This window comes from Myotis myotis, unplaced genomic scaffold (assembly GCF_014108235.1).
Source record: "Myotis myotis isolate mMyoMyo1 unplaced genomic scaffold, mMyoMyo1.p scaffold_m19_p_6, whole genome shotgun sequence".
Lineage (NCBI taxonomy): Eukaryota > Metazoa > Chordata > Mammalia > Chiroptera > Vespertilionidae > Myotis > Myotis myotis.
In genome coordinates, this window is record NW_023416368.1 from 68966156 (window position 1) to 68994125 (window position 27970).

The following is a 27970-nucleotide window of genomic DNA, read 5'->3' on the forward strand; positions in this document are numbered from 1 at the left end:
TATTTAAGGAACTGGTTTGAGAAATGGTGACCACCTTAGGATACTAACCTGCTTTATTCTTGACCTGACTTACACCGCTTCTATAGCAGCCCCTCATAATACAATGGCCCATGTGCTTAGAAGACCTAACTAAACATCATCTAAGCATCTTCTCATTGAAGGGAGGCCTTCTAGAAAGAAGTAAAGTCTTCCTTTTATTTATTTATTTATTTTTGGAAATATATTTTATTGATTTTTTTACAGAGAGGAAGGAAGAGGGATAGAGAGTTAGAAACATCGATGGGAGAGAAACATCAATCAGCTGCCTCCTGCACACCCTCTACTGGGGATGTGCCCTCAACCAAGGTACATGCCCTTGACCGAAATTGAACCTGGGACCCTTCAGTCCACAGGCCGATGCTCTATCCACTGAGCCAAACCGATTAGGGCTAAAGTCTTCTTTTTAAGCCATCTACTAGGGGCTAAAAAAATTTAAACCTATGCCCCTGCTCAAGTCTATTGGAAATGAACCTAAGTTTAAACATTCCCCAATTAATACAGGAAATACATGCTATATACTCTTTAGAAGAGACTTGAATAGGTTTCCTTCAACATATTCACCCTTCAGCAGAAAGGCAGTAAAATTCAGCCCCAATTCTCTATAGAATTGCTTGGTCTGGATTTCTGGGGGTTCTGTTTGTATTTAAACCACCATTCACTAAACTAAAGCCTTTGGGGAACAGACGGGTTGGTAAGCACCTGACCCATGAGAAGTGCTTCCATACAGGCCCACTACCAACATCAGCACACCTGAGCTCCACCTGGGCACGTCCTGGAGTCAGGGCCCACGTTCAGCTGCTCCAGAAATGCATCCAAACCAAAGGTGAATGTGGCTATCTTTCTAAAATGAGAACTCAAAAGCACAGGCTGAGATCCGACTGAAATGCCATTCTGACAACTAGACCCAAGTGTGTCGTTACTGAAATACATACTGCTCTAGGAACATGGGGCTAGCTCTCACCCATAAGGCTCTGTGATGCATGGCAAAGTCAATGCCGTAGGCATCCCTGGCCCATATGGTCGGGGTCTCTAAGTCTGTTGACCAGGTAGTTTAAACAGCAGAAAGCATAACATTCAAAACTGATCTTAAAAATATACATAAAGCCCTGGCCAGTGTTGCTCAGTAGGTTGAGCATCACCCCATGCACCGAGAGGTCTCAGGTTCGATTTCAGGTCAGGGTACATGCCCAGGTTGTGGGCTTGATCCCCAGTAAGGGGCATGCAGGAGGCAGCTAATCAATGTTTTCCTCTCCTCCATGTTTCTCTCTCTCTCTCTCTCTCTCTCTCTCAAATCAATAAAAACATTTCTTTAATGATATAAAGTTTTAGGTCATCTGAGTTTCACATCATTCATATTTTGAATAAAATATGAAGATTATATATATGAACAATATAGCTTATGTGCCAAAAATATTATAAATAGGATCCTTTGATGGGAAGGAAGGAATTTGAGTCTTAATCAAATATTTTTCTACTTCAACTAGAATACATTTTTTTTTTTTGTTAATCCTAACCAGAGGATATTTTTCCATTGATTTTTTTTAGAGAGAGTGGAAAGGAGAAGCGGGGAGAGAGAGAGAACGAAACAGACAGACAGACAGACACATCAACTGGTTGCTTCCTGCACAAGCCCGCCCCAATCGGGGCTGGGGATCGAACTTGCAACCCAGGTATGTGCCCTTGACTGGGAATCAAACCCTGGACCCTACGGAGCTCCAGTCAACGCTCTGCTACTGAGCCACCTGCTAGGGCTTCATTTTTAATAGGAGTACAAGTTCCAATGCTTAATGATTCTCTGCCACTGCTCCCAAAGGGAAATACTGTACCTAAACCATTTCAATCATCAATCTGACATATGATTTAATCACAAACATAAAAGTTCTTTCCATGAAAACTTTTCTACCCACACAGACACCTCACTTGTGCAGTGCCTCAAGTTCTAGCATCTAATTAAACTTTCCCTTTCAGCAATATTTTTAGGACAAAATACCACTTCCAAAATGATACCCAGAGGAAAGAGAGATTTGAAACATTAAATGGGTATGTCTTAATCGCTAAGATTTGCACTCAAATTTTGGAAGTGTTTTCCCTTAAACATCAGTGGGCAGAAGAACATGTTCAAAATACAGATTCCCGTGTCCTACTCCCAAGAAATCAAAATCTGTGGGCCTGAGGCGAGACTAGGAATCCGCATTTTTCAATCAGCGCCCTGGTGTTTCCAATACGGGTGGTCTTGAAAAACAGAGCTGCAGGGAAGAGAATTCATTTTCATGATAGCTGTCCAGTCTTCAAGACCCTTCTCCCAACTCCATGATTTTTTTTTCATTTGACACTTTTGAAACAATCCCTAGTTGGATTAATAGTTTTTCAAGAAAAACTTTGAAATGTAACAACACCACCAAAAGGCAAAGCATGGCAGGCAGAGTCAGAGAAAGCTGAAAACCTTACTTGGTTTTTAGGAATCACTGAAAATTGGAACTGGATGGGCTCCTGATCATTCTAAGCTAAATTTCTCATTTTAACCTTTCAACGATATTTTAAGCACCCCCGTGACTATTAATGTTGCTATCTACATTTTCCAGTTACCTCTGTCACACTACAAAGTGAGAGGGTGCCTGAAATTTAAATTGGTCTCAACAGCCTCTTGCCCTGGGTTTTCAATGAGCCTTGCTTTCCTTTTCTGCCTCTCCCTATTTGAACTCTTGAGAATCAGAATTCTTTATTTGATCCATTTATTTCATTATTTTCTAGAAGATAACTCGGGCCCTTCTGGGAATTCCCACCCGACCCCAAATGTAATTTGTTGCACTAACCACAGTAAACGTATATTTTCAAATCACAAATTCAGATTTCCACTTAAATAGCTGCAGACGCGGCAAGCTACCCTGAAGTTTGCCAAAGTCAATATGTTAAGTCTGTCTCTAGGACAACAGACTAAAGAGCAGTAAACGAGGTTTTAAACTGCATTCCTGTTCATTTCTGATTTAGCTACAGGCTTCTACACGCTCCCATTACACTCCGGCCATTCTTTTGTCTGATCTTAAAATTACATGGAGGGACTCTGCTGTTATTCTTCCACTTTTTTTTTTTTTTAAGACACTGTTTCAATTTTTCTTGTTGTTTCCACACATATTACTTTTTCTAATTTTCACTGTCAGGCATTGCATGTGCTGCCCTACACACCACCTGCGCGCACCTCACCACCATTAATTTTTTTTTTCTATGTGAATTGAGGACCTAAGTATTCCGTGGCTTAATTAGAAATTTGCAAACCCCTCTACACAATGGGCCAGTGCTGATTCAGTAGGTACTTCCTGCTGCTTTTGTAAAAGCTCTTCCCAGTTTTCTAAAAAAAGACATTGGATAGAGGATCTCTTTCTTCCAATTCTAGACTTTTACAAGACATCTTTTTTGTAGATTCAAGAAGACAATATACTGCCAATGCCAGAATGTCAATCAATCTATATTCTCCTAGACCATAAATTAATAAGTTAAATTCATCTAACTATAACCAGCATTACTTGATGGGGAGAGATACAAAACCCAGTGTCCTAAGTAAGAAAAATGCATGTAGGAATATTGACGATAAACTGTTATGTGAAGAATGTCTAAAAAAAATAATACATAAGACAGAATAATTTTTTTTAAGTTGCACATATTTAACTAGGACACAGGGACAACCCCACAGAGCTAAGCTTTTCTAAACTTGTCAGTGTTTTCCAGTACTGTTGTTATAATCTTTCAATTCCTTTAATATCTTTAAATTGTTCTATTATTTAATGTTTCATTAAAAAGTTTGGTATATAAGGCTGTGTGTGAAAAAGGTCCTAAAGGTACCAACAATGTGAGTTACCCAGTTCTTAGTTAAGGTCACATAAAACACAGTCACTTATTTATATATCTGTAAGCAGATATTCCATCATGATGATACTATGACTGGCATCACACATCTGCTAAAATAATATATCTACCTCAATGGTAACACAAACCAAACTCCTCAATGGGTTTACAGTTTGAAAAAATGTCTTATGTTTTCCATAATAAGAAGAGTAGGTTGTTACAAAGATAAAAGGAAGGATGAAGCTCTCAAACACAACTTTAACTCTACCAACTCTGGCAAGATAGCCTCAAAGAAGGAAATAAAATGAAACTTTTTTCGTTTGTCACCTCTGAACAAATCCACTTAGATGTAAGCCTGTGTCTATCTATGGATGACATGTGAACAGAAGGCCCTAATGAGTGTGCATACTGGAAGGCCAGAAATTATAGACATGTCATTTGGAAGCAGGGGGAGGTAGAGAAGCCCTCAGGGACAATCAGGGCCAGCAGCCGCCACTCGCACCTGCTGACGGCATCGAGCAATCAGGGCGGATGCCGGGCGTCAGCAGTGGGTGCGAGCACCAGGTGGGAACGTGGCCCACTGGAGCAAAGTATTTTTAGTAACCACCAGAGGCTCACCCCAATGACAGCAACCGGCACCCCACCTGGGTCTGGTGTCCCCTGCTCACCTGCTCCACCATCCCGCCGCAACTGACGCTGCCATGTTCCGCACACCCCCGGGTGGTCAGCACATGTCATAGTGACCAGTCAGTCCTTCAGTTGTTCGGTTGTCCTGCCATTCGGTCTATTTGCATTTTAGGGTTTTATATAGAGAGATTAGCAAAAACAGTCCAGAAAACAAAGCTCCAACTGTCCTAACACACCAGCTATCTATCCAGCCTCAAGACCCCATTCCAGTGGGTGAAAACCTACATGGTGAAACCACATAATCCAGTATAAATAAAGCAATGATAGTAACCTTCAGTTTTCTGCTACAAAAAAATTGGTCAGAAATACAGTCAGCACTGCCGAAAGAAAAAGCAAAATCACCACGGAAGATCAGAAATAAAGACTGTAGTCTTATAATGCAGGATATCCTATAAAATGAAAATGTAATTTATAAATCATTTTTAATGCTACCAGAAACCAAAGGAAGGGCAATAGGGGAGTATTTATACAAGACCACCTTCAATAGATTCTTCCCATAAAACAATCTACTGAAGAGAAAAATGGTCACATTGGTTTTTAATGAAAGGCAGGGAAAGTATCTCTGTTCATTCACCTGTATAAATACCAATTGCTTAACTTGGAAAGGAAAGCACAGTTTCTTCAGGAGTGTCACATCCACTGTAAGCTGTACCAACTGATGACCTGATGGGTATAAAACTACTCCAGACAATTTTACCTGGGCAATTTTACCTGGCCCCTCTCCCTTGTCTGCAACTGAGTATTTCGTGCTAATAGTATATTGTTAGGCAAGGTGTTAACTTATTCAAGTTTTACTCTGCAATTAAATTCTTTCATGCCATTCACAATAGGACTCAGCTATAGTTTCCTCCAAATTGGAGCCTGAGAAAAATTTTACATTTTCCCCAGCATATCTTAATCTTCCCATCTAGGTATGTTATGTGGGTATTATCTCTGAAATATCGGGCTGAGCTGGGATGATGTGCAATCCTGCTCATGAGTATTCTGTCACTTTGTTCTGCTAAAAAAGACACTGATGAGGACATGCTTCATGGCCAAAAAATTCACTACATGCCTAAAGGGGAAAACAGAAAAAGATAGGCAGGCCTGAGGGTGTGATTATCTATTTAAGCATGCAACTGTATTTTAAACATAATTAGACTAATTGCCTCCCAATCTAAGCTGATGCATCTGCACACACAATTAATTAGAACTGATTTTAAACGCCCTGTTTGGAATCCTTTGTTCCCCACTTTCTACAAATCAGATTACCAAGGAACAAATTCCATTTCTCAATTTTTCAATTTTCATTTTTTAAGAGAGGCAAATTTACATTACCTGGATCTGACCCACGAATGTAAGTCACTTAACTAGCAATTACTTACTCTGCAACTAAAAGCCAATTCAAATTTTTCCTCTATAAAATAATTCCTGGTAAATAGGACGATCTTGCAAGGCCGTTGTAGAAAAACTTGAATCAGCTCATAGCTCTTCTTTGAAAAAGGAAGGTGGGAGGAGATAAAGTTCCGTTTTGCAGGAACATTAGAGAAGTGTGCTCTTAAAGCTGCCTTTTACTATGTTCTTTTTTTATTTTTATTTTTTTTTATTGATATCAGAAAGGAAAGGAGAGCAATAGAAACATCAGTGATGAAAGAGAATCATCCATCTGCTGCCTCTTACACATCCCACACTGGGGATCGAGCCCACAACCTGGGCATTGCCCTGATTGGGAATCGAACCAGTGACTTCCTGGTTCATAGGTTGATGCTCAACCACTGAGGCGCACCAGCCGGGCTACTATGTTCTTTATTCTCTATTGGTTTTTCTACTGTGAATCAAATGTAGTTAAGTAATTTAAAAAGGGCATCAGGGACTGTTGAACAGAGTAAGACAAAGCTCAGACACTGAAACTGGAGATGGGGCTGGGAGGGGGTAGGCAGGAGGAGGGACAAGAAAAGGCAAACAAAAAGTGAAAAGGTGCAGGGAAGAGGGGACGGTGAGAAAAAGCAAGCGTGGTGGGTTTACACAGAGATTGCAGCGCCTGCACAGGGGAGGCAGTCAAACCAGCTCAGGGAGCTTTTCCCCAAATAAATATTTACTGAGTGAATGAATGGTGGCCGGTGTCCACAGCAACCTCAGAGGTGTGTGCCTGATCCAGAGGACAGTCATTAGCCCATGACAAGTGAGGGAAGCCACAGAGCGAACCCACAGGCCTGGTGAGGTGAGGCAAGTGTGAAGGTGGGAGCTAGAGCCAGGAGCTGGGGAAGCCTGGAGGCCAGCTGGAGATCACCAAGATCCCTGGCTGAGCTCTGACCCTGAGGCTACAATCTGGAAGGTTACAAATAATCGATACACACAGGCATGGGAGGGGCCACCATCTTGTGCTGGGGCCAGAGAGAAGAGCATTACCTAACTGGAGACAACTCAGGGGGTGCGGACCTTGGGATCTGAGTCTAAGGGGCGGAGCATGATGGAAACTCTGTAGCTGACAGTGGGAACAGAAATAGGAAAGGGAAACACCCCCGCGAAATGTCCCGTTTCCCAAAGCAGGGCTGGGCTGGAACAGCTCAGTGAGTGTCTGTGATGATTCAGATGCTGACACCGAAAGTTGCCCCAGCTTGAATTCGCTGCCTACTTACTTACAGTGACCTTGCAGAATTGCCCAAAATAGTTTTCGGTGATCCCCCATTAGGGAGTAGAGAAGACATCTTCTAAATTCTATGCGGAAAGCAAACCAAGGACCAATACATGGGGAAGCACAGAAGCACCTGTCGGTGAGATTCCATTGTTGGACACAGAAGGCAACATGGGAAAGGGGGATTTTCAGCAGGCTGTGACTCGCCGTGTCAATAAGCTGGAGAAAACGCGTGCAGATTTCAGTATGGTCTTTGGTGAGACATGTGACTGCAGTCATGTTTATGAGTGCCTACAGAGACACTTAAATGAATTCCACTTGTAATGTATGCAGCCAGGATTAGATTAGAAAAAGGAAATTCATTCCTGACATTAATCAACAGGCTCAGGACACTCACCAGAATCCACCCACAATCCAGTTGTATTATTCTGCAAAGGAAAAATAAAGGATATCTGAAGGCTAATTTGAATCCACACTACCTCATAGGAGGAAATATGCTCAAGTCACGACACAGCCAAGATTAATAGGTGTTTCCACCCACTTCTTAAACAGTTTTAGGTACAGAAAACAATGTCACTTCTCTTCCCAAGAATATGTTAAGCACAGGAGTTTGCAGAAATATATGCAAAAGACAGCATTCCTTGCCATACCCTCATTATCTGGTGTTCTGGGTAGCTTTAAAAGTATGAGTACTAAATTCCACCGACGCAGTCGGTTACAAAGGGTACGTATTCATTTCCGAAAGCTAAAAGCAGAGATACTGCTGTAGTTTGAAATCATGTTGCTCATCTCCTAGGTTGAAAAAAAAATAAAGACTCATGGCAAGATTATTTTTTTAAAATCATTCCACATTTATCTTCATAAAACAACATAAAATGAATCACCCTACGAGCAAGTATGACACTTTAATTCTCTTCTCTATAAAAATTCTTAGTTCCAACCTAAACATCTGAAATGATTAACAATCATTTTCCTGTTTGCCACGTTTTTCAATATGAGGTTGGCAGAGCAACTGAGACCAACATAACATCAAGTAAACCTCACTTGCAGATTTGTTCATTTAACAAACTCTTACTGAGGCCCTACTATGTACCAGGTGGTGTTCCAGCAGCTGAGGATACAGACAGGGATAAGTTTAGTCCAAGTCCTGGACCTCATAGACCTTCCTGTCTATTGAGGGGGAGGGATAGGGAGTAGACAAATAAATATATAATTTTAAATGGACATAAGTACTACCAAGAAAAATAAAACAGGGCAAGGCAGGAAGACTGACAGGAGGAGAGGGAGGGGCTTATTTGAATATGGTGGTCAGAGGAAATGGCATTTGAGAAGAAATGGAACTGAAGTAAAGGTGCAAGCCATGTTGAAATCTGGGGGGAAGACCTTCCTTTGAGGCAGGGCAAAAAGCAGGTGCTAAGGCCCCAGGCCTTGGTGGTTTGATGAACAGCAAGAGAATCTGTATCGCTGGAGCAAAATATAGAAGGAGTGTCCGATAAGGTGGAGGAAAAGGCATGACTCAGTTATATGATTTGTCTCATGGGTCACTGTATAGTTTTGATCAAGAAAGTGTCATGTCACACTAACTGAGATGCAAGGAATGACTCTTAGGCAACACAGGTGGACTGGGAAGATTATAGTCGGAGACTATTTCGATAGTTTGAGCTTACCCGGACAGTCTCTAAATCAGAGGTGGGGAACCTTTTTCCTACCAAGGGCCATTTGGATATTTATAACATCAATCTCCGGCCATACAAAATTAGCAACTTAAAAATTAACCTGCTGTATTTGGTCAAACATATAATTAACTCACCCCTAATGCCAGGCAGAGCCAGATCAAATAATTTCACGGGCCTTATATGGCCCACGGGACTGACTTTCCCTACCCCTGCTCTAAAAGCTTAGATTTTATAGGGGGTGGGCAGCTACTTCTTATATTTAATTCCATCTAAAGATATAGATATAAAGACATTTATATCTCTATACACAGATACACACTCAGTGACTTTATTAGTTTGAATAACTGAAAACAGGTTTCAAATCATTGCAGTCGGGCAGCCTTAAAATCGTGCCCCCAAAATGACCATCCTCCCCCCTTTTATTACAACTACATGAAAGTCATGTAGGAGTGAATAGTTCTTTTGTCCTTAAACAGGCTATCTGAAAAACAGAAGCATACTGTCTTTTATTGTCAATTCATGGCTCACAAAGCCTCTGAGGTTGGCTTTTGTCCTTCAAAAGCTTTTAATTGACAGGTACATTTAAGCTTATTTTACAGGCTGTGAGAAATGGAATGCACTGGGAGCGGGCCACATCTCCCTTTTTCTGAAAGGAAAAAGATATCAGTAATGCAGTGACCTCACCTTCAAGGAATGCATCAGGGACATGGAACAAAGGTGGCTTCCTTCATAAGGAAACACAATCTGTTGCAGAAAACTGTTTCATTACTTTTGAGTGATTTAGGGCTGCACAGTCTACCAGAAATGGTTCCAGTCTTTAATCTGTATTTATTTTATTAGCAAAACTGCTAGTGATATCATTCTTTGCTCGAACCTTACCAAAAAAAAAAAAAGCCTAGCATGTTCATTAATCAAAACTATGTAAGCCCTGACCAGTTTGGCTCAGTGGATAGAGCATCAGCCTTCGGACTGAAGGGTCTCTGGTTTGATTCCAGTCAAGGGCACATGCCTGGGTTGTGGGCTCGATCCCCAGTAAGGAGTGTGCAGGAGGCAGCTGATCAATGATTCTCTCTCATTGATGTTTCTATCTTCCTCTCCCTTCCTCTCTGAAATCAATAAAAATATGTTTAAAAAAACAACAACAGAAAAACTATGTATAATTGTTCAGATCACCTTTGATTGTGCAAAATAAGTGTATTTATCAGGAATGAAAACTGTCTACAGGGATAGGAGCTCTGGTAGGCTGACCAGAGACTCAAGAAGCACATGAGATGTGGAAGGTAAACGCGACCTAAAGTTTCAGGTTGCACTTAGTATATTAAAGGAAGACCTGCATTTTCACATTTTGGGGCATGTTGAGTGTTTCAGCTTATGAAATTTATTACCACAGCATCCTTTTATGGTGACATCATTGCAAAGCCAATTCTTTGAGGACAGAATGAATTCATCCATGGCTAACCTGGATGCAACATACAGAACACAGTTACTAAACCATTGCTTCACCCTTTCAAGGTCACAAAACATCTTGTTACATATTTTCCCCCAAGTTCAGGTAGTCAATAATTTACTTTCTTGGGTCGGATAGACATTATTCCATAGGATCAGCTCTTAAAATGATCCCATGACCATTTCAAAGTGATTCTGCTGTCCAACTAAAACTGCTACGGTTGCCATTCTAAGGCTATCGATAGACAGTTGTGATCTAATTACCCCCGACTTTGCAGATTGTATTATCTAGTGCATGGCTGCCAAGAATTAGCAACTCTGCATACTTGTCAGATAACACTCACCTGACTAGGAAAACTAATAGTAAGTGTCAAACTGAAAATCGATTTTGGTTTTAATCTATCTTTACCCCCACCTCTTTGGTTCTTTTGTCTAATATGCCCATGTGTCTGATAACAGTGCCAAGAAATGGTGACTTTTCAGCCCAGGCACAGAGAAGAAATGTATACTGAACAACTGCTACATGCGTCCTTTCCATACATTCCAAATCTCAATATATAATCACTGAACATAAGCCGTATTAGATAAATCCCACATTGGCTAACAGCTCCCAGTTACAGAAGGAATTGGTAGACCATAGCCTGGCTGCAGTTAAACAAAGACAAGACACCAGCTCAGGGGTGGGCAAACTTTTTGACTCGAGGGCCACAATGGGTTCTTAAACTGGACCGGAGGGCCGGAACAAAAGCATGGATGGAGTGTTTGTGTGAACTAATATAAATTCAAAGTAAACATCATTACATAAAAGGGTACAGTCTTTTTTCTTTTTTAGTTTTATTCATTTCAAACGGGCCGGATCCGGCCCGCGGGCCGTAGTTTGCCCACGGCTGCACTAGCTAGTGGTTAGTGATGGTTTACTCCCTGCCCAGACACGGACCTGATACCACTAAATTGGAAGGAGAAAAAAGCCACCAGCAGGGACTGAGAAATTTATATATCAGGTTAATGTGGAAAATAAATGCCTCTCAGTCCAGGAAATAAAGAAAGCTAGGATCACAAAGAAGAAACTTCACCTAGCAACACACGCAAACTGTCATATAAATATTCATATAGCATTGCCACTCCTTCCACACAAAGCCCTTCTTCATTCATAACATACCTAGAAACCACAGCGTGACACATTTCTACAGTTACCAAGTCCTCCTAACACGCTGATCCTTGAGATATGCCATTCTCTTTCATCTATAATGAAATGTTAGGACTCCGGAGTGGGGAACGTCCGGCCCGAGGGCCATATAAGGCCCACAAAATCATTCGGTCTGGCCCTTCTAAGGCATTAGGAGTGAGTTAATTAAATGTCTGATCAAATATAGCAGGCTAATTTTTAAGTTGATAATGAATGTATGGCTTGCAAATGATGTTATAAATAAATATCCAAATGGCCCTTGGCAGAAAAAGGTTCCCTACCCCTGTGTTAGGTAGACTTCAGTGTGACTTATTTGTGGGTATCACATAGCTTAGTCTCTTGAAAGTTAATAAAAACTCGAGGTATATCTATGTCTTTTAGTTAAATATTTGATACATTAACAATCACAGAGAATCATCATCCTGCACAGGTATCTGCACTAGAGAGCCCGGGGTCCTTGTGGGGTTTCATATCAGAGTTGGCCGGTCCATGATTCAAGAATTGCAAAGAGTGTCTTGGGGCTGATTTATTCTCCTAACTACCCTTTTCTCCCCCCTTCCCTCTTTGTTCTCAAGAATTGTAATTTCATTGTGAATGTGCATGGTGCCTCTTCTGGGATTTAGCATGGGAAGGTGCTACTGCTAACCACATCAGGACCTGAGCTTCCTACCATCCACAGAATTACCTGACACGGGAATTGCTTAGGATGTCGATAATCTGCATCAAAACAGAGGCCATGATTACTCGTAACATTTTCATTCCCAAAGCAGAGATTTTCAAGCAGGGAAATCACAAGGTGTTTGGTAAAGATCGCATGCATCCTAGTAACTCCATTTCATTTTCCTCTATGTCAGAATGACGATGTGCCTGGGGGATACGACAAAATAGGTGACATATTTTAACTTTTATAATGCTTCTGATTAAATTCAGCAAAACGTTCTTTCTAATAAACTAGGAAAACATGATTTCTAGACCACCATGGTGGGTGTAACACAAATGTTTCCAGGGCCGCCCTCAAGAGAACTGTGATTCAGGATCCAATTACATCTAAGTTTCATGAGGGTTTGCCCAGCCTCTGGGTAATACATTCATGGCTGACTTAAATAATGGAAAATGAATACCATTAAGTGCACCAAAACTGCACATGTGGCTAGGTACTCTCTCTTATGAAGATGTGAATGCATCCAAGTGGACCTTGGAATTCTGGAATGTGAACAATCTATCACTCCCATCAAGATGCATTTACTGAATGGAACAGCTACTACTTTTTCAAGTGTAAAGAAGAGATAAAAGGTTTAAAACATAAAGAGTTCCCGCTCTCAAGTTACTTATCACTTGGAAGCCAAAACTAAAACACAGTCAATTAGACAACAATCAAATACCAATTGGGGGAAGAGGATGGCTAAAATAAATGTAAAAATTAAAACCAAGTATTCATATAATTACAAATATCTACTAAAGCAATAGCATCTTGGGTTGACATTTTTTTAGTTCCCGTTGATAGCTGCAAACTGCTGATACTACCATAAGGATGACAGAAACCACAGGAGGCAGTTTAATTAGGATGGCAGTAAAAACTAACGGCTCAAATAAAAAATGGGGGAAACCCAAACTGATATAAGTAGAAGCAAACTGTCTGAGGTCGAGGCACTGTATAAATGAGCGATGCAGTGAGTTATTTTTAAAGGTGCGTAAGGTCAGGTAAAAAACGAGCAGCTTGCTCAGGAGGGTCACGGGACAGCCCTTCCACAGAAGGAACTTTATTATTATCTGGCGAAGAGCTATTTTGGGCCTGAACCTGAGCAAGACCAGCAGAGGTTGGAGAGCGTCCAAGGGAGAGCGACTAAAATGATTAAAACGTTAGGAAATGGGTCCTAAGAGGACGCAAAAAGGAAACAGTTATTTAGGCCAGATAAAGATGCTAGGGAGGAGGCTGGCTGCACAACAGCCCGCAAGGTTATGAAGGACAGCGCACAGGGGAGCGCTTCTTTCCCATTAAGGACGGGACGAGAGGAATGTGATTGAACAGCAAGGACAGGGATTTGTGTTGGATACAAAAAAAAAAAAAAAAAGAACTTCCTGGCTGGGAAGATTGCAAGGCACTGGAATAAGTTACCAGTAAGCTTTTGAAATGTTCTTTTTCGGGAGACTTTTTTTTTTTTTCCCAAGACATCTTCAGAACACGTTCACTCTGTGTCCTTTCTTACCCTACAAAATCAGGAAGTGGATATTTTAACTATAAATAGAAGCTCCATTAAAAAAACATGCAAACTTATTGAAAGTTGAAGTACAGTATGGTTCTTCACTGTGGCTGCATTTCCAAAAGCCATCAGAACGTTATCAGTTACACAATGCACTTCTTTTGCCAGAGATGGTTCTAGCCACATTAACACACACACACACACACACACACACACACACACACACAATCAGATGCTCTAGATAGGAGATATAAAAATAATTAAAACATGGATAAGCTGACCAGTAATATCTATTTAATGAACATAATCTTGATACTATGGGAGGAAGGGTGGGAGAGGGTGTCAGGGGTATGAAAAATGAGCCACCAAGGGCGCACGCGCGCGCGCGCACACACACACACACACACACACACACACTGTATATCCAATGGTGCCATTAAAAGAGCCGTGTGAGGGCATAATAATCTTTCCTACACTAATTTTCAAAATGAGAACTGCACTACAAAGCACACCTCGTTTCCCCGACAGAAGTCATAGGGATCTATCTCTTTTCAATACTATGCCAAAGAACAAAGTCAAAAGATGCACATTTTAAAATATTTGAGCTATTATTTTCCCCACATCATCAAAAGAAAAGAAAAACAATGAAACCAGTCACAGATTGTCTAACAGATACTTGATCCTGCTGGCTGGGTCTCTTACCCCAGGATGCGGGGACAGGAAGGGGTACAAGAGATAATGGTGTCACCATCTCCTTTCACAGGTGAGACCCAGAGAGCCAGTGCCGCACTACAGGTACTGGGAGGACCAGGACAAACCACCCATTGAGTGACATCATTTGCAGTCACTAACTGATGAATAGCTTGTGTACCTGAAGTTTAAGTTGGCTGCTTAAAACAGAACCAAATATCCTATGGCATTAACATTATAAATGTTGACTAATTAAACTATCAGCCCTGCCAGTGTGGCTCAGTGGTTGAGCATCGCCCTATGAACCAGGCAGTCATGGTTTGATTCCCCGGCAGGGCACAGGCCCGGGTTGCAGGCTTGATCCCCAGTAGGGAACATGCAGGAGGAAGCCAATCAATGATTCTTTCTCACTGATGTCCATCTCTCTCTCTCTTCCTCTCCCTTCCTCTCTGAAATCAATAAAAAATATTTTTTGAAAAAGTATAAAAAATAAATGATCAGACCACACCCACCCACATGTGTGCCCTCACACACACAGATTTTATTTTACAATATAACTGACATATGGTATTAAAAGTTCTAATATCTGGAAAGAGTGAAAACAGAAAGTACTGGCATTTACTGAGTATCTACTAGGTCCTGGATGCTTACGCTCTCTTATCTCATGTAATCCTCACAACCCTGGAAAGCAGATTGTCATCATTTTACAAATTAAGAAATTAGACTAAGGAAATAACATGCCCAAGAGCCACACAGATAACAAGAAATAGAAGAAGGCTGGCCTGACGCTAAAAGCCCCTGCCTTTTCTACTGCATCCCATTTTTGCTCCAGCAAAACCACAAAGCGCACAGAAAGGAGCCTTCAGAGGAAGAAATCAATTCCCCTCACCTCCCCTGCACATTTTTGAAAGAGCTTCTGTGTTCTTTGGCATCTTCCCCACTCTTGATGAAACCTTCTCCTATGTCCTGGGCTCGCTCACACTGCCCGCAGTTAGGGTAACCACGTGGCCCTGTTTGCCCCAGACAGTCCCGGATGCCTGCTGTTGACTCCGCACAATTATCAGCAGCATCCCTTTTCACTCTCAAAGTGTCCCAGTGTAGGGGATAGATTACATGGTCACCCCACCTTAGCCCCTCACTGCACTTCCCCCATGCAGGCTTGTCTGACCCCAAAGAAACTCAGTGTCCATCCCTCCCTTTCAGCATAAACTTCCTGTCCATCAGAGTAGGTGTTCTCACCTCAGTGCGGATGGGGAAAGCAATGGGACTGGATAAATCCATACCCTTTCAAAGAGAACATTTTAGTATGTGGACACCTAATTTCAATCTCTAAGTGCTGAAATTTCAGGCAGTGTGACAACTTTACACGATGGTAGTATTCAGGCAGAACAAAGGTAAGCCATTCCTGCCCTGGCCTGTGTGCTCAATGGTTAGATCATTGGCCTGTACACCGAAGGGTTGCGGGTTTGATTCCCGGTCAAGGGCACATACCTGGGTTGCAGGTTTGATCCCCTGCCCAGTCAGGGCACGTGCAGAAGGTAACCAATCAATGTGTCTCTCTCACATCAATGTTTCTCTTCTCTCTCTCTCTCTCTCTCTCTCTCTCTCTCTCTCTCTCTCTCCTCCCTCCCTTCCCCTCTCTTTAAAAAAAAAATCCATGCAAAAAAATATCCTCGGGGTAGATCATTCCAGGCCACTGGAGCCCATTCACACAAACCAGCCCGGCTTAGAGACTGATCCTAGGTCATGCTCCCCCAGCTGTCCTTGCTTTTCCGCTCTGCCTCTCTTCTCATGCCCTGATTACTCATCGATTCATCCGGAGGTTCCTGTGGCAGACACAGTGTGGGCTTCTAAGGGGGTATTAGAGCAGATCCTGGTGCCCATGGGTGACTGTGAGAGGCACATTCATCTCACAACACCAAGAGGATATCCAGACCCCAATCTCAGTTTGTTCTAAATGCTCACTATCAAAGTTGGCCTTTGCTAGGGTAATTATTTCCAAAATGTCACGGCAGCAAAGGGACTCTGATATCAGACAAGCCCTCATTGTATAAGAGAGGAAACTCTGGCCTGTGGAAGAGAAATCACTGGCTTACAGTCACAAAGGCAAGACGAGGACCCAGGTCTCCTTCCTTCTTGCCACCCTATAGGTCAGTGATGGCGAACCTTTTGAGCTTGGCGTGACAGCATTTTGAAAAACCCTAACTTAACTCTGGTGCCGTGTCACATATAGAAATTTTTTGATATTTGCAACCATAGTAAAACAAAGATTTATATTTTTAATATTTATTTTATATATTTAAATGCCATTTAACAAAGAAAAATCAACCAAAAAAATGAGTTCGCGTGTCACCTCTGACACGCGTGTCATGGGTTCGCCATCACTAATATAGGTGATCCTCAGTTTCCACACAGCCTACATTTTCATACTCCTACACGGAGACCCGACACTTCTCTGGTGCCGGAATTGGGCTATCTTGGAATATGTCAACGTTTCAAGCTGTCACGTGATGGTGCCTTTCAACCAACACTTCACTTCCAAGAGTATCCCTGTCTTTGTACAAAAGAATCAAGGCTTTCAGTACCTTCTAGTATTCTGGACTTGTTTCATAAAATAAGAAAGTGCTCATACCAGCACATAATATTATGTACTATGAAACACATAATAGTGAATGAAAATAATTAGGCCTACCAAAATATTTTACCTCATGGACTTAAACTCTTCAGTCGTGCCCTACTATGCGGGGAAAAAGTAAAAACACATGAAATGCTGGAAATAATTTATCCAAGAGTGTGCTTAAAAGACAAGTTACCAATGGAAAAATATGGAGAGATTTGCTAACTAATATCACTTTGAATGAGCAAAACCAATATTTAAGGTTTGAAAATTAATTTTATTACATATGTTAATATTTAATCTATGTATTTAATGCGTTAAAGAACTTTTAAATTTATTTCAAGATCTTTAAAACTAAGCAGTGATATAATTAGAAGCAAAAGAATACTTTTAGCTTTATAGGAACAGAATCTCCTTATAACAAATCAAAAGTTCAACTTTCAAATATCAATGCTCAAACACACTTCCTTATACAAATGCCAGGACTATATCCCAGTATCCCACACTGATATTCTGATTCTATTACTACTATATTGTTTGAGAGGGTATCTCACATAAATTAAAATTAGACATGGGCCCAGCGGTGTGGCTCAGTGGTTGAGTGTTCACTTATGAACCAGGAGGTCACAGTTTGATTCCCAGTCAGGGCACATGGCCGGGTTGTGGGCTCGATCCCCAGTAGGAGGTGTGCAGGAGGCAGCCAATCAATGATTCTCTCTCATCATTGATGTTTCTATCTCTCTCTCCCTCTCCCTTTCTCTCTGCAATAAAAAATAAATAAATAAATAACTAGACATCGAGCACCCTAGAGTAAACTTTCATTTCACTTCTGTATAATTATTCAATGCTTAATTCACTTACTATACTTTAAAATAATGAAAATTCACTCCATTCATTGCTGAATTTGAAAAGGCAGTGTTTCAAAAGGATTTCTTTTCTTACAAAAAAAATACTTGAAGAAATTTATTATTTCCTTAGGCTAACAGAACAAAATGTTTATACTTGACAGTCCTTGACTTTCTGTACTGTATTTAATGCAACTCAAAATTGATTTGCACATCCTCCTACTGCTCTTTTGCCATGTTTCACAATGCAAATAATCTGCTACTTAACTGCTACTGTCAACCCTTTGAAATGGCACCTCCATTCCCTTCTCAGCTATCCCCAAAGAGCCCACTCACACATCTGTGTTTAAATTGGCCGTGTTTACAGCTACCCATATGTCGCCATTCATGAAGCAACTGCTGCCATCCACTTAACTAAGGCATTGGCGGACACATACACTGCAAAGGACTGCGGGGCCTCAGAAAGGGTGGTGGGGCTCAGAATTGCTCTTCAGGTCACGACTTTTAGAAGTCTCTGAAATTTAAAAAGGAGGAGGAGGAGAAAGAGGAGAGGAAGATATACGCACTGTTCATGACAAAAGCTTTGGGAGAGGGAAGGTCTACGTTCCACAACGAGGGAGCCTTCCTAGCAAAGCAGTTTCCACGTGTGAGATTTCTAACACCAACACGTTCACTATACTGCACGTACGACGCTGCTCTACGATTGTGGATCCTCATGAAGAATCCTGCTACAAAGTGACCTGCAAAGTCATTTGCCTCTTGACCTCAGAATAAAAAAGGCTTGTCATGTATTGTCTCAGGCTCTCCCACAAAATACCACGTGCGGGCGCGCACGTACAGTGCGATTGAAACTTCGTGGCCCATGCGCAGAAGTCGGTATTTTGTGGAAGAGCCACACTCAAGGGGCCAAAGAGCCGCATGTGGCTCGGGAGCCGCAGTTTGCCGACCACTGGCTTAAACCATGTGAAAGCAATGGATGGCAGAGGGGCTGGATTACTGGAGCAGGGTGAGTGTCTGACTGCGGTGGGAAAAGCAGCATCCTTCCTGGTGGAGGAGGAGAGTTCAGGAATGGAGGGCGGCAAAGGAGCCAGGGGCTCTTGGAATGGTGAGGAAGAGACCACAGGCAACAGAAAGGGGATCAGAGGTAGGGGCTGCCCTGCCAGCATGGCTCAGTGGTTGAGCACTGACCTTAAAACCAGGAGGTCACGGTTCGATTCCTGGTCAGGGCACATGCCCGGATTGTGGGCTTCATCCCCAGGCAGGGGTGTGCAGGAGGCAGCCTATCTAGGATCCTCTCTCATTATTAGCAAATGGCTGAGTCTCCCTCATCTAAACCACATGGGAAGTCGGCTTGGGTCCAATGTGGATGAATACAGGTACCCATCTCCGCCTGTGCAGACACATCAATTCCTTTACCAGAGTCTGGACTGAACCTTCCACACCAGGGGAGTATGTCCTTCTGTGTCCCTGTCCACTCTAACCCAGTTACTCCATCTGCCCTTTGACCAGACACTAAATCCAGGGGCGACTCGACACGGACCTCACTATAGAGACTTATTCCATATCTTTTCTTTTTTTCTAACCTCACCCAAGGACATGCTTAGAGAGAGGAAGGGAGATGGGGGAGGGGGATGGGCGAGAGAGAGAAACATCGATCAGCTGCCTTCCCTAAGTGCCCCAACTGGGGATCAAATCCACAAGCCAGGTATGTGCCCCAACTGGCAATCAAACCAGCAACCTTCAGTGTGCAGGATGGCCAGACGCTCCGGCTGGGCAGACATATTCCATATCTTACCCCATAGTTTGGAGTTTCACTATATGCTTCCTTATTTGCTGTTTCCTGGACGCTTTACCCGCCCCCCCCCCCCCCAATGTAAATGTTTTCAACAGAAACATGCATTAATGCCACCGCTGTCCTAGGACAAATTACAGCACAGAATGGAGCCTGAAAGAAACACTCCACAAGTCTCTGTGCACTGACTGGAGGTCAAAGGTGCCCTTTGGGGCAACTCAGAACTAGCACTAGCTTTCCACACCCTCCCTGGAGTCTCACTGCCATCCTGCCTTTCTCCTCCTCTCTTCTTCCATCCTCTTCCTGCTGCCTTTCCTCTGGGTGGTGCCTCATGTAGACACCGCTACGTCCAATAAAACACACTCTCTTTAGGAATACGTCCCCAGTGTATTACTCTGCTAGAGCTACCCCTTATCAAGTATGACAGAATGGCTGTCTTCAGCAACAGACAATTATTTCCTCAGTTCTAAGATGAAGGTGTGGGCAGGGCTGGGTTCTTCTGAAGGCCTCTCTCCTTGGCTTGTAGATGACCATCTTCTCCATGCGTCTTCACATGGTCTTACCTCTGTCTGTCTCCTAATCTCCTCCTCTAAGAATGATTAACAGTCATATTGTGGATTTAGGCCACATCCATATACACTCATTTTACCTTCACCACTTCTTTAAAGGTGCTATTACCCAAACACAGCCATATTCTGAGGTCCTGGGAGATGGGACTTCAATTTATGAATGTTGGGGGAAACAATTCAGCCCATAATAGTCAGCAATAAGGAGAAGGAGAGAAGGGAGGCGTGGGTAAGACCCTGGAGAAACTGAAGCACACTGGGCATTTGTGGGAGAGAGGAGATTTCATCTATGTCCCCACATATCCAGAATGCCCTGCCTTTCCTCTGTCTCTCAGGGCTTTGACCCCAGGCTCCATTTCTGTTCTGAAGGTTTGTGGTCACTCCAGTCTCAATGATTTTTAGTCCCAATGATCTGTCTTTCTAATTCCGATGCAGAGCACTGGCTAGCTACACCATGCACCTAGCCCTAAACCCCAAGTGGCCTTGTGGTGGCTCTTGATGCCTTGCACATTGCTGAACTTGAGGCCTCGTCTGGGTCACGATCCCTGTCCCTTGCTTAGTTCACACTCACCTTCCGTTGGCTCTTTCTAGGAGCCATGCCCTGTGCTGCTGTTGGTCAGGGCCTTTGGAATACTCATCCCCTCTGCCCCTGTGGCTGCCCAGCCCCATCTATATTATGCCGTAACAGGTCACGACCAGACAGGAGGTTGCACGCGCAGATGAGGCCTGGAGCGGAGACAAGACAGAGGCAGGTGGCTCCGGCAACCCCGGAGCAGACACAGGCGCGGTAGGCAGGGGACGCTGTGAGTCAGGCATGGTCCCAACCCCCCACGCCCCAAAGCAGACCCAGGCAGGGGGGCCAGGGGACACGGTGAGTCAAGTATGGGTCCCAGCCCCCCCCACAGCACCGTCCGGCCTGACTCCTGTGGCAGCCAGCCCTGCGAGAGTCAGGCTCGGGTCCCCACCCCTCACAGGGTGCCTCCTCGAATGAACGGCGGGAGGCGGGACGATTTCAATTGCACGCTGGGCCTCTAGCAATGATATTATTGAACGGCCAACTGGGCAACCAGATACTTAGCATATTAGGCTTTTATCATATAGGATGCCAGGCCATTTAGGCATCTAAGAGGGTGGGTAGGGATTGAAGAATTTCTCAAGGTTATTGCACCAATAATATCATTGAGCTCAGCTCAAATACCTTTTCTTCAAGGAAGTTTTTGAATCTCTCTCCCTCTCTCTCTCTCTCTCTCTTACACACACACACACACACAATTTACCATTTACCCTCACACTTAACACAGGCCCTTCTTTCCTCCTGCATGGCTCTCTATGACACTTACTGTGCTTAATTACCTACCTGCATTGTTATTCTTAGTGTGTCTCTCCAACGAGACTGACACATACTCATTAACTGTTAAGCAGAATCTGTAACTGGTTTGTCCATCACTATCTATCCAGCAGCCAGGGCAGCGCCTGGAACCTAATAAGTGCTCAATATGTTGTAGATTTAAAAAAAAAAAAAAGTGATATGTAAATTAGTGTAAATCAATGGTTGTGTGATCTATTTCTGCTGAAGAAACTCACTTAGAGGCAGTGTGAAATCATTATGTAATAATACCTCGATAGATAGAGACACACACACACACACACACACACACACACACACATATGCATGGATATAGATCCTGAACAATGGGATCACACATAGAAAGCAGAAATGTAACTATGCTGTTAGGTAGTACTTCTATAGGAATTACTTAAATATGTTTTCCATATCTCACTTTGCATATATATAAAAATCTATCTTCTGCAGGTATTTTTTAGTCCATTAAACAGATTATCTGCAACCACCCCCTCCCTGTGGCTCACTCCACTGCTTAACTTTGGCTCAAAACCAACAGCTATTCTTTACTTGGGGTAAAGAATCGATGGATTCCCTTGGTGACTCCAACCCAACACTGTTTCATTTTCTCCTTCATATTAGACAGGAAACACTAAAATTCTGGGAACAAGATGTGTGTCACACATTGGAAATGTTCGTATCTGCTGATAACACTCAATCTACCTCGGCTAAACACATGAGGAAGCCACATGGTCACAATCTAACGGATCATAGAACATAACTAATAAACTGAAGCAACATTCCACATGTTATCACTTTCAGCTTTGCGCAACATGTGGAAAAAGGCTCACGCGCCGCCCGGTCCTGTCAGAACATCTAAGGGAGGAGGATGCAGGTTTGGTATTTATTATGGTCACTCACCTAAGGGAAGTGTCCGAAGGAGTGCACCACAACCTCCACATGTCTGCATCTAACAGACTTCTTACTTTCTAAAGGAGTATTTTCTGAAATATTTTATCTTTGAGATGCTTGGGCTATTTATGTAGCCCTGGTTGTTTTTGAATACTTGAAAATAAAAAGTACTGATAAGAAATTTTTTACACTTGAAAAAAAACAACTATTTTTTTTTTAAGTATTGCAGCATTAGCATCCACTCAGATAACTGAAAAATCCTGGTTGTTTCATCCAACACTCTCCCTGCCACCCACAAAGTAACAGATATTATCTCCTGTTTTATGGACTTCAACAATTCAGGTTATAAGCCTCAAGTTGAGTTGCCCTCCTTGGTGAGTAATTTTTCTCATGCTAAAGAAGGAACATGAAATAAATTAGGAAAATCGTATAAGCCAGAAAAAATAATACTAACATCAATAAAATCTCACAAAAACAATACTAACATCAAGAAATCTCACAAAAATTTCACTAAGAAAAGTGAAACTCAATTTTGGGAGCTTAGCAGTTCAAACAAATGGACATTACAGCATTACATAGTCAATTGCTGTTAGAAAGAAAATGTCAAGCTGAATGCTTGAGCCCTCTTGTTAAATTCCTTTTTTATCAGTAATCAAACCTTCAATGCATTCCTCACAACAGGTAAGGCAAGGTGTCAACCACTAAGAATCTTCTATTCATAGCCAGAAGCTATGCCTTCTCTAGTCTAATTAACAAGGAAACCAAATCTCTCCAAAGAAGTAAATCTCCTCCCTAATTAAACTAAGCAGAGCTGGGTCAGGTGTCTCAGAAATGATCAACTTGATCACTGATTCTGTAGTTAAAATATTGATGAGTCCATATCCACTAATCAAGGTATCAGTAAACTCCATAAAATAAAAGAAGTCTAAGAAAAGTGCTATAAACAGATCAATTTTACATGTGAGCTTCAAATAGGGAAAGAAAACCTCCATAAGCCAAAGTCATTGCTATCTTAAAAATCTTAAATATGAGAAGCAAAAGAAATTTTACTATTCTAGTGATGAAACTGTTTTCTAGTGATTAAAATGCTTTACATATGTTACAGCTAGTGATATAAATATAGCATTTTAAAAGATGAGCTGAGAGGGAAGTCAGGGAATGGTTACAGGCTGTACTCGTCTACAGTTGTCTGATAGTCACATTTATGAATTTATACCATCTAATGCTGTCCCAATGGGTTGTTCCGACATTAAATAAAAGAAGCCAGCTTTGTGTGTGTATTACAAATATTTGAAAAATATATATTCTCATCCAAATTAACTGTTCTTTAAAAATATTTTTTAGCCCTAACCGGTTTGGTTCAGTGGATAGAGTGTCGGCCTGAGGACTGAAGGGTCCCAGGTTCGATTCCGGTCAAGGGCATATACCTTGGTTGCGGGCACATCCCCAGTAGGGGGTGTGCAGGAGGCAGCTGATCGATGTTTCTCTCTCATCGATGTTTCTAACTCTCTATCCCTGTCCCTTCCTCTCTGCAAAAAATCAATAAAATATATTTTTAAAAATATATATTTTTTTATCAGTTTGGCCAATTATCAAAATTGTTTCTTCCAACACAAATGGAATTGTTTTAACTATACAAATATTCATAGTTGTATGCAGCCCATAATTACTTTTTATTATTTTAAAGATGAGCAAAGCATATCTTACTGGTATGTCATCACCCACATCATAAATTCAGATTTATTCAGAATACCTTACCTTCTAGAAATTTAAGTTATGATAACCCTCCAAATATTTAACTTCACTTAAAATTATTTCAGCCCAAACCCAAAACCCAAGAAAAACCATTTCAATGGAATATTTAATTTCACTTTCTGTAAAACCCAACATAAAGCTAGATTCTCTTGCTGTTTTAGCATAGTCCTAAATGACATTTCGTTGCTACAGCAACCAAACTCTGCTACCTGTGGCCATGATTTGTTGAGAATTCCCCCAACCAGAAAATTCTGTGCTCTAAGCAACACAAAAATTAAGGTCTGACTTCCTGCTTATGATTTACTCTCACACATGTTTATAACATGTATACATAAATGTACACATACATACATAATTATGGCTCTCCCAAATCCATCAACAAAGTAAAAACCATAACAAATCTCCATTTTAAAGAGGTCACCAAAAGCTGCTGTGTTTTAGGTTTCAGTGAATCGCTACTTGTTTCTGAAAAGATAACAGAGATTATCTGGAGGAAATTCAAAAACAAGAAAATTGATGATGTATATCCAATTTCATTCCAAAAGGGAAGAGAAATAATTTCCTATCTGTTACAGTACGTGTGGCTTTTGTAGAAATAGGCTGATTTAGAAAACAGCAAGTTGAAGAATAAAGAAAAAAAATGTGGTCATTACCACACCATCATGAAGCAAGCTGCTTCTGCAGGTGACTCACCCTGACTGGGGGGCTCCAGGCTTGCACACGCTGCTGCTGTCCACCCTGGGAGCTGGGCAGATCTTTCGAGCTGCAGTTAGCCACCGAGCTGCTCTGAACTCTCAATGCACTGGTGCAGTTCGTCCCACTGCCCCCTCCAGGGCCAGGCTTCCAAGGCCTCTGCTTGATGCCATCCAGAAGTCTGACCAGCAGGATGTTACTTGGAAGCTCCTCGACGCCGGAGCCAACCAGAGTCCTGCACTCGGGACATCTGAGTTCATTTCGGGAACCTACGATCCCCAGCAAACACCGTTTGCAAAACGTGTGCTGGCAAGGCAAAACCTTGGCAGAAGCATCCAGCCGCTCCAGACACACAGGACACTCCAGAAGATCCAACAAGGCAGATTCATCCATCTTGATCGTTTACTGAGGGAAAGCTTCAGAAATGTTCATAGTTGTATGCAGCCCTTACAGTGATTCATGTAACATCCATTTCAGACTGTGCTCTGGAGTCACGGGAAGGGGGGGTGCGGAAAGGGGGGGAAGGAAAAAAAAATAATAACTATTGTTATCTGGGGAAAAGGCTCACAGAGGAGCCAAGAACCAAAAAGTACACAAAAGTGCTTCCTCTGAATATCAGTGCAGCTTTGCTTTGGAATGTGGTTCCTGATCTCCAAAGCCAACAATTAAAAACAAAATGGGCTTTTAAAAACAATTCAAAATTAATCCCTAGCGATAGTTAGGAGTTCACTGTGCAGAAACAGCTATGAAGTCCTCCCCGGGATTCGTGCAATAAATAGGATTTATGAAATGCAATAAAGACCATAATTTCTTCAGCTCTCAAAGTGCTATGAGCTGCCTTAATAGAGTCCTCAGCTCGTATGGGAAGCTGAACAGAAGCAACTGAAAGTTTTCTCCACCTGAAATTACTTTTAAATCCAACAAAATTCCCCATTTTTTAAGATACCTCAGCGTCTTAGAAAAACCATGCCTCATGTGATCACTTGTGGTAAATGATCCCAATATTGAATACATATGTTTCTCGCTGGCCTTAAAAATAGCACCGTTTAATCCTGCCCACACCAAAATGAGCCGAAGGTTGTGACAATGCTAAAGGACACCACGAAAGACCTGCCTGAAAGCAGCTGAAATATACAAGCAGCCTTCAGGGCAGCGGTTGACAAACTCTGAACCGGATTTCTGAACGGCCTGTCCTACTCCCATTCAGAAAACCTGGCAAAATTATCACCTGAAGAATCTAGCCATGGAAGGCTGCACTGGGAACTGGGAGCCATTCAGGGAAAAGCCTTTCCACCCCGGACTGCGCCGCTCTCCCACCGCCACCAAAATACAGGGAAACGTGAGCGTCTAAGAGAAAGAGGGGGCGAAAAGGTCTGGGTGGGAGCGTTCACAGCTGTTCCTGACAGATCGGGGCGGGGGGAGCCGGGACTGCACCCCCTCCCACGCCGCCGGCACAGGTAGACCCGCGCCGCGGGGAGGCGCGGCCGCGCGCCGCAGACACACCCGGGCCAGGTGTCGCCCGCACCAGCAGGACAGCGTCCCGAGCTGGGGCTGCGGCCCGGCCGGTGCCCGGTGGGGGATCTCCGGCATCCCCGCCTCCCTTTGGGTCAGGCCGAGCACCGAACCCCCCACCCCCACCCCACCCCACCCCCAGCTGGAAGTTTTCAAGGACTTAAAAATAAATCCGCACCTGAAGTTGTGCAAGTCAGCCCCATGGAGCGCCACCGGGAAACGGCCACCTCCCCGCGGAGAAGGGGCGGGCGTCCCCAGGGAGGCGCAGCCAGCGGGGCGCGGGGGGGAGCGGGCTGTGCCGGAGCCCGTGGCGCGGAGCCCGGGCAGCTTCCTGCCGGGAGCAGGCGGCGAGGCCGCGGGCTCGACTCCCGCAGGTCCCGGCGCGGCGCCCGCGGAGACCCGAGGGTGGGGGACGAGAGCGTGAGCGGCGCGGAGGGAAGGAGAAGGGGACGCCCGACCCCCGCCTTCCTTCTCCGCCGCCAGGCTGTGCCCGCGCCCTACCTCGCGCCTCGGCTCCTCCTCTTTGTTCGCGGCCCCGCAGCGGTGGCGGCGGCGGCGGCCGATGCGGATGCGGCCCCGCGGCGCTCGCGGCTCGCGGTGTCTCTGACGCGGCGGCGGCGGCGGCCCCGGAGCCTCCTCTCTGCGCCCCCCTCGCGCGCGCACACACACGCCGCCGCCTCCCACTTTCCCAGCCAAGGAGGGCGGAGGAAGCGGAGGAGGAGGAGGAGGCCGAGCCGCAGCCGGCGCCCGGGGCGCGAGGGGCCGCCCTGCACCACAGCGCCTCCCCACGAGCGCCCGCCGCGCCTTCTCCCGGCGCCGGGGGCACCTGCGCGCGGACCCCAGGGGGCGGCGGGCTTGGGGGCGCGCGCCTGCAGAAGGAAGCCCCGGGAGGGGAGAGCGTGGGGAGTGGCGGCTGAGTCCAGGAGGAAGCGGCCAGGGGCAGGGGCCGGCCGTGTCCTCCGCCGGCGGGAGGCGCGGAGGGGCCGGTCCCGTGAAAGGGCGGGAAGCTCCAGTACGTTCACTGCATCCCCCGGGCGCTTCTGTGGGCCCAGCCCTGGAGAGACACCGGATAGAGTACCAGCCAAGTGCTGTGACCCCTTAGGCATGTTGAATCAGTTGGGGGACAGTCCCAGGGCAGCTGTCCACCCGCCGATTGCCGGGGCCACCGCCTCCCAGCGTTGCTCCCCCGGCTGCCCACATCCAGGCACCAACCACCCTGTCTCCCCCGGGACACACACCCGAGCCAGCAGGGAGGATTGCGGACCAAGAAACTCAAACTGGGAAGGGAGAGAGCCTGGGAAAACAGTCGTGTGTGTTTTAAAAACCAGCCTTGGGAGGCCCTGTTCTACCTGCCGCAAGTGGGGAAAATTCAAAGTCTGACCTCAGGTGAGCTGGCACGCAAAGCTCACTGAGAGGCGCCTCTTTTATCTGAGCCTGGGAGGCAGCCATCACCATCACTGGAATCTTTGTTTGGGTTGCCCCAGGCGCACACACCTGTAAACTCTGAAATGTAGTTTTGAAAAACAAGTTGTCCACAGGTTTAGGGTTGCTTTTCAG

At 43.9% G+C, this 27970-nt stretch overlaps 1 protein-coding gene across 7 annotated transcripts in view; it reads right to left on the bottom strand.

Moving 5' to 3' along the window:
• Positions 1 to 27377, bottom strand: part of SH3RF1 (SH3 domain containing ring finger 1) — a 220736-nt gene extending 193359 nt beyond the window's left edge. Inside the window, exons 1-2 of one of the 7 annotated variants that reach the window (XM_036314160.1) lie at positions 26915 to 27368; positions 24902 to 25386 (exon numbers count right to left, since the gene is read on the bottom strand). In XM_036314160.1, coding sequence (XP_036170053.1) covers positions 24902 to 25294 — 393 coding nt within the window. In that variant the 5' untranslated portion in view covers positions 25295 to 25386; positions 26915 to 27368. The other 6 variants (XM_036314158.1, XM_036314162.1, XM_036314161.1 and 3 more) reach the window with 6 other exon arrangements.
• Between the last annotated feature and the right edge of the window lie 593 nt (positions 27378 to 27970).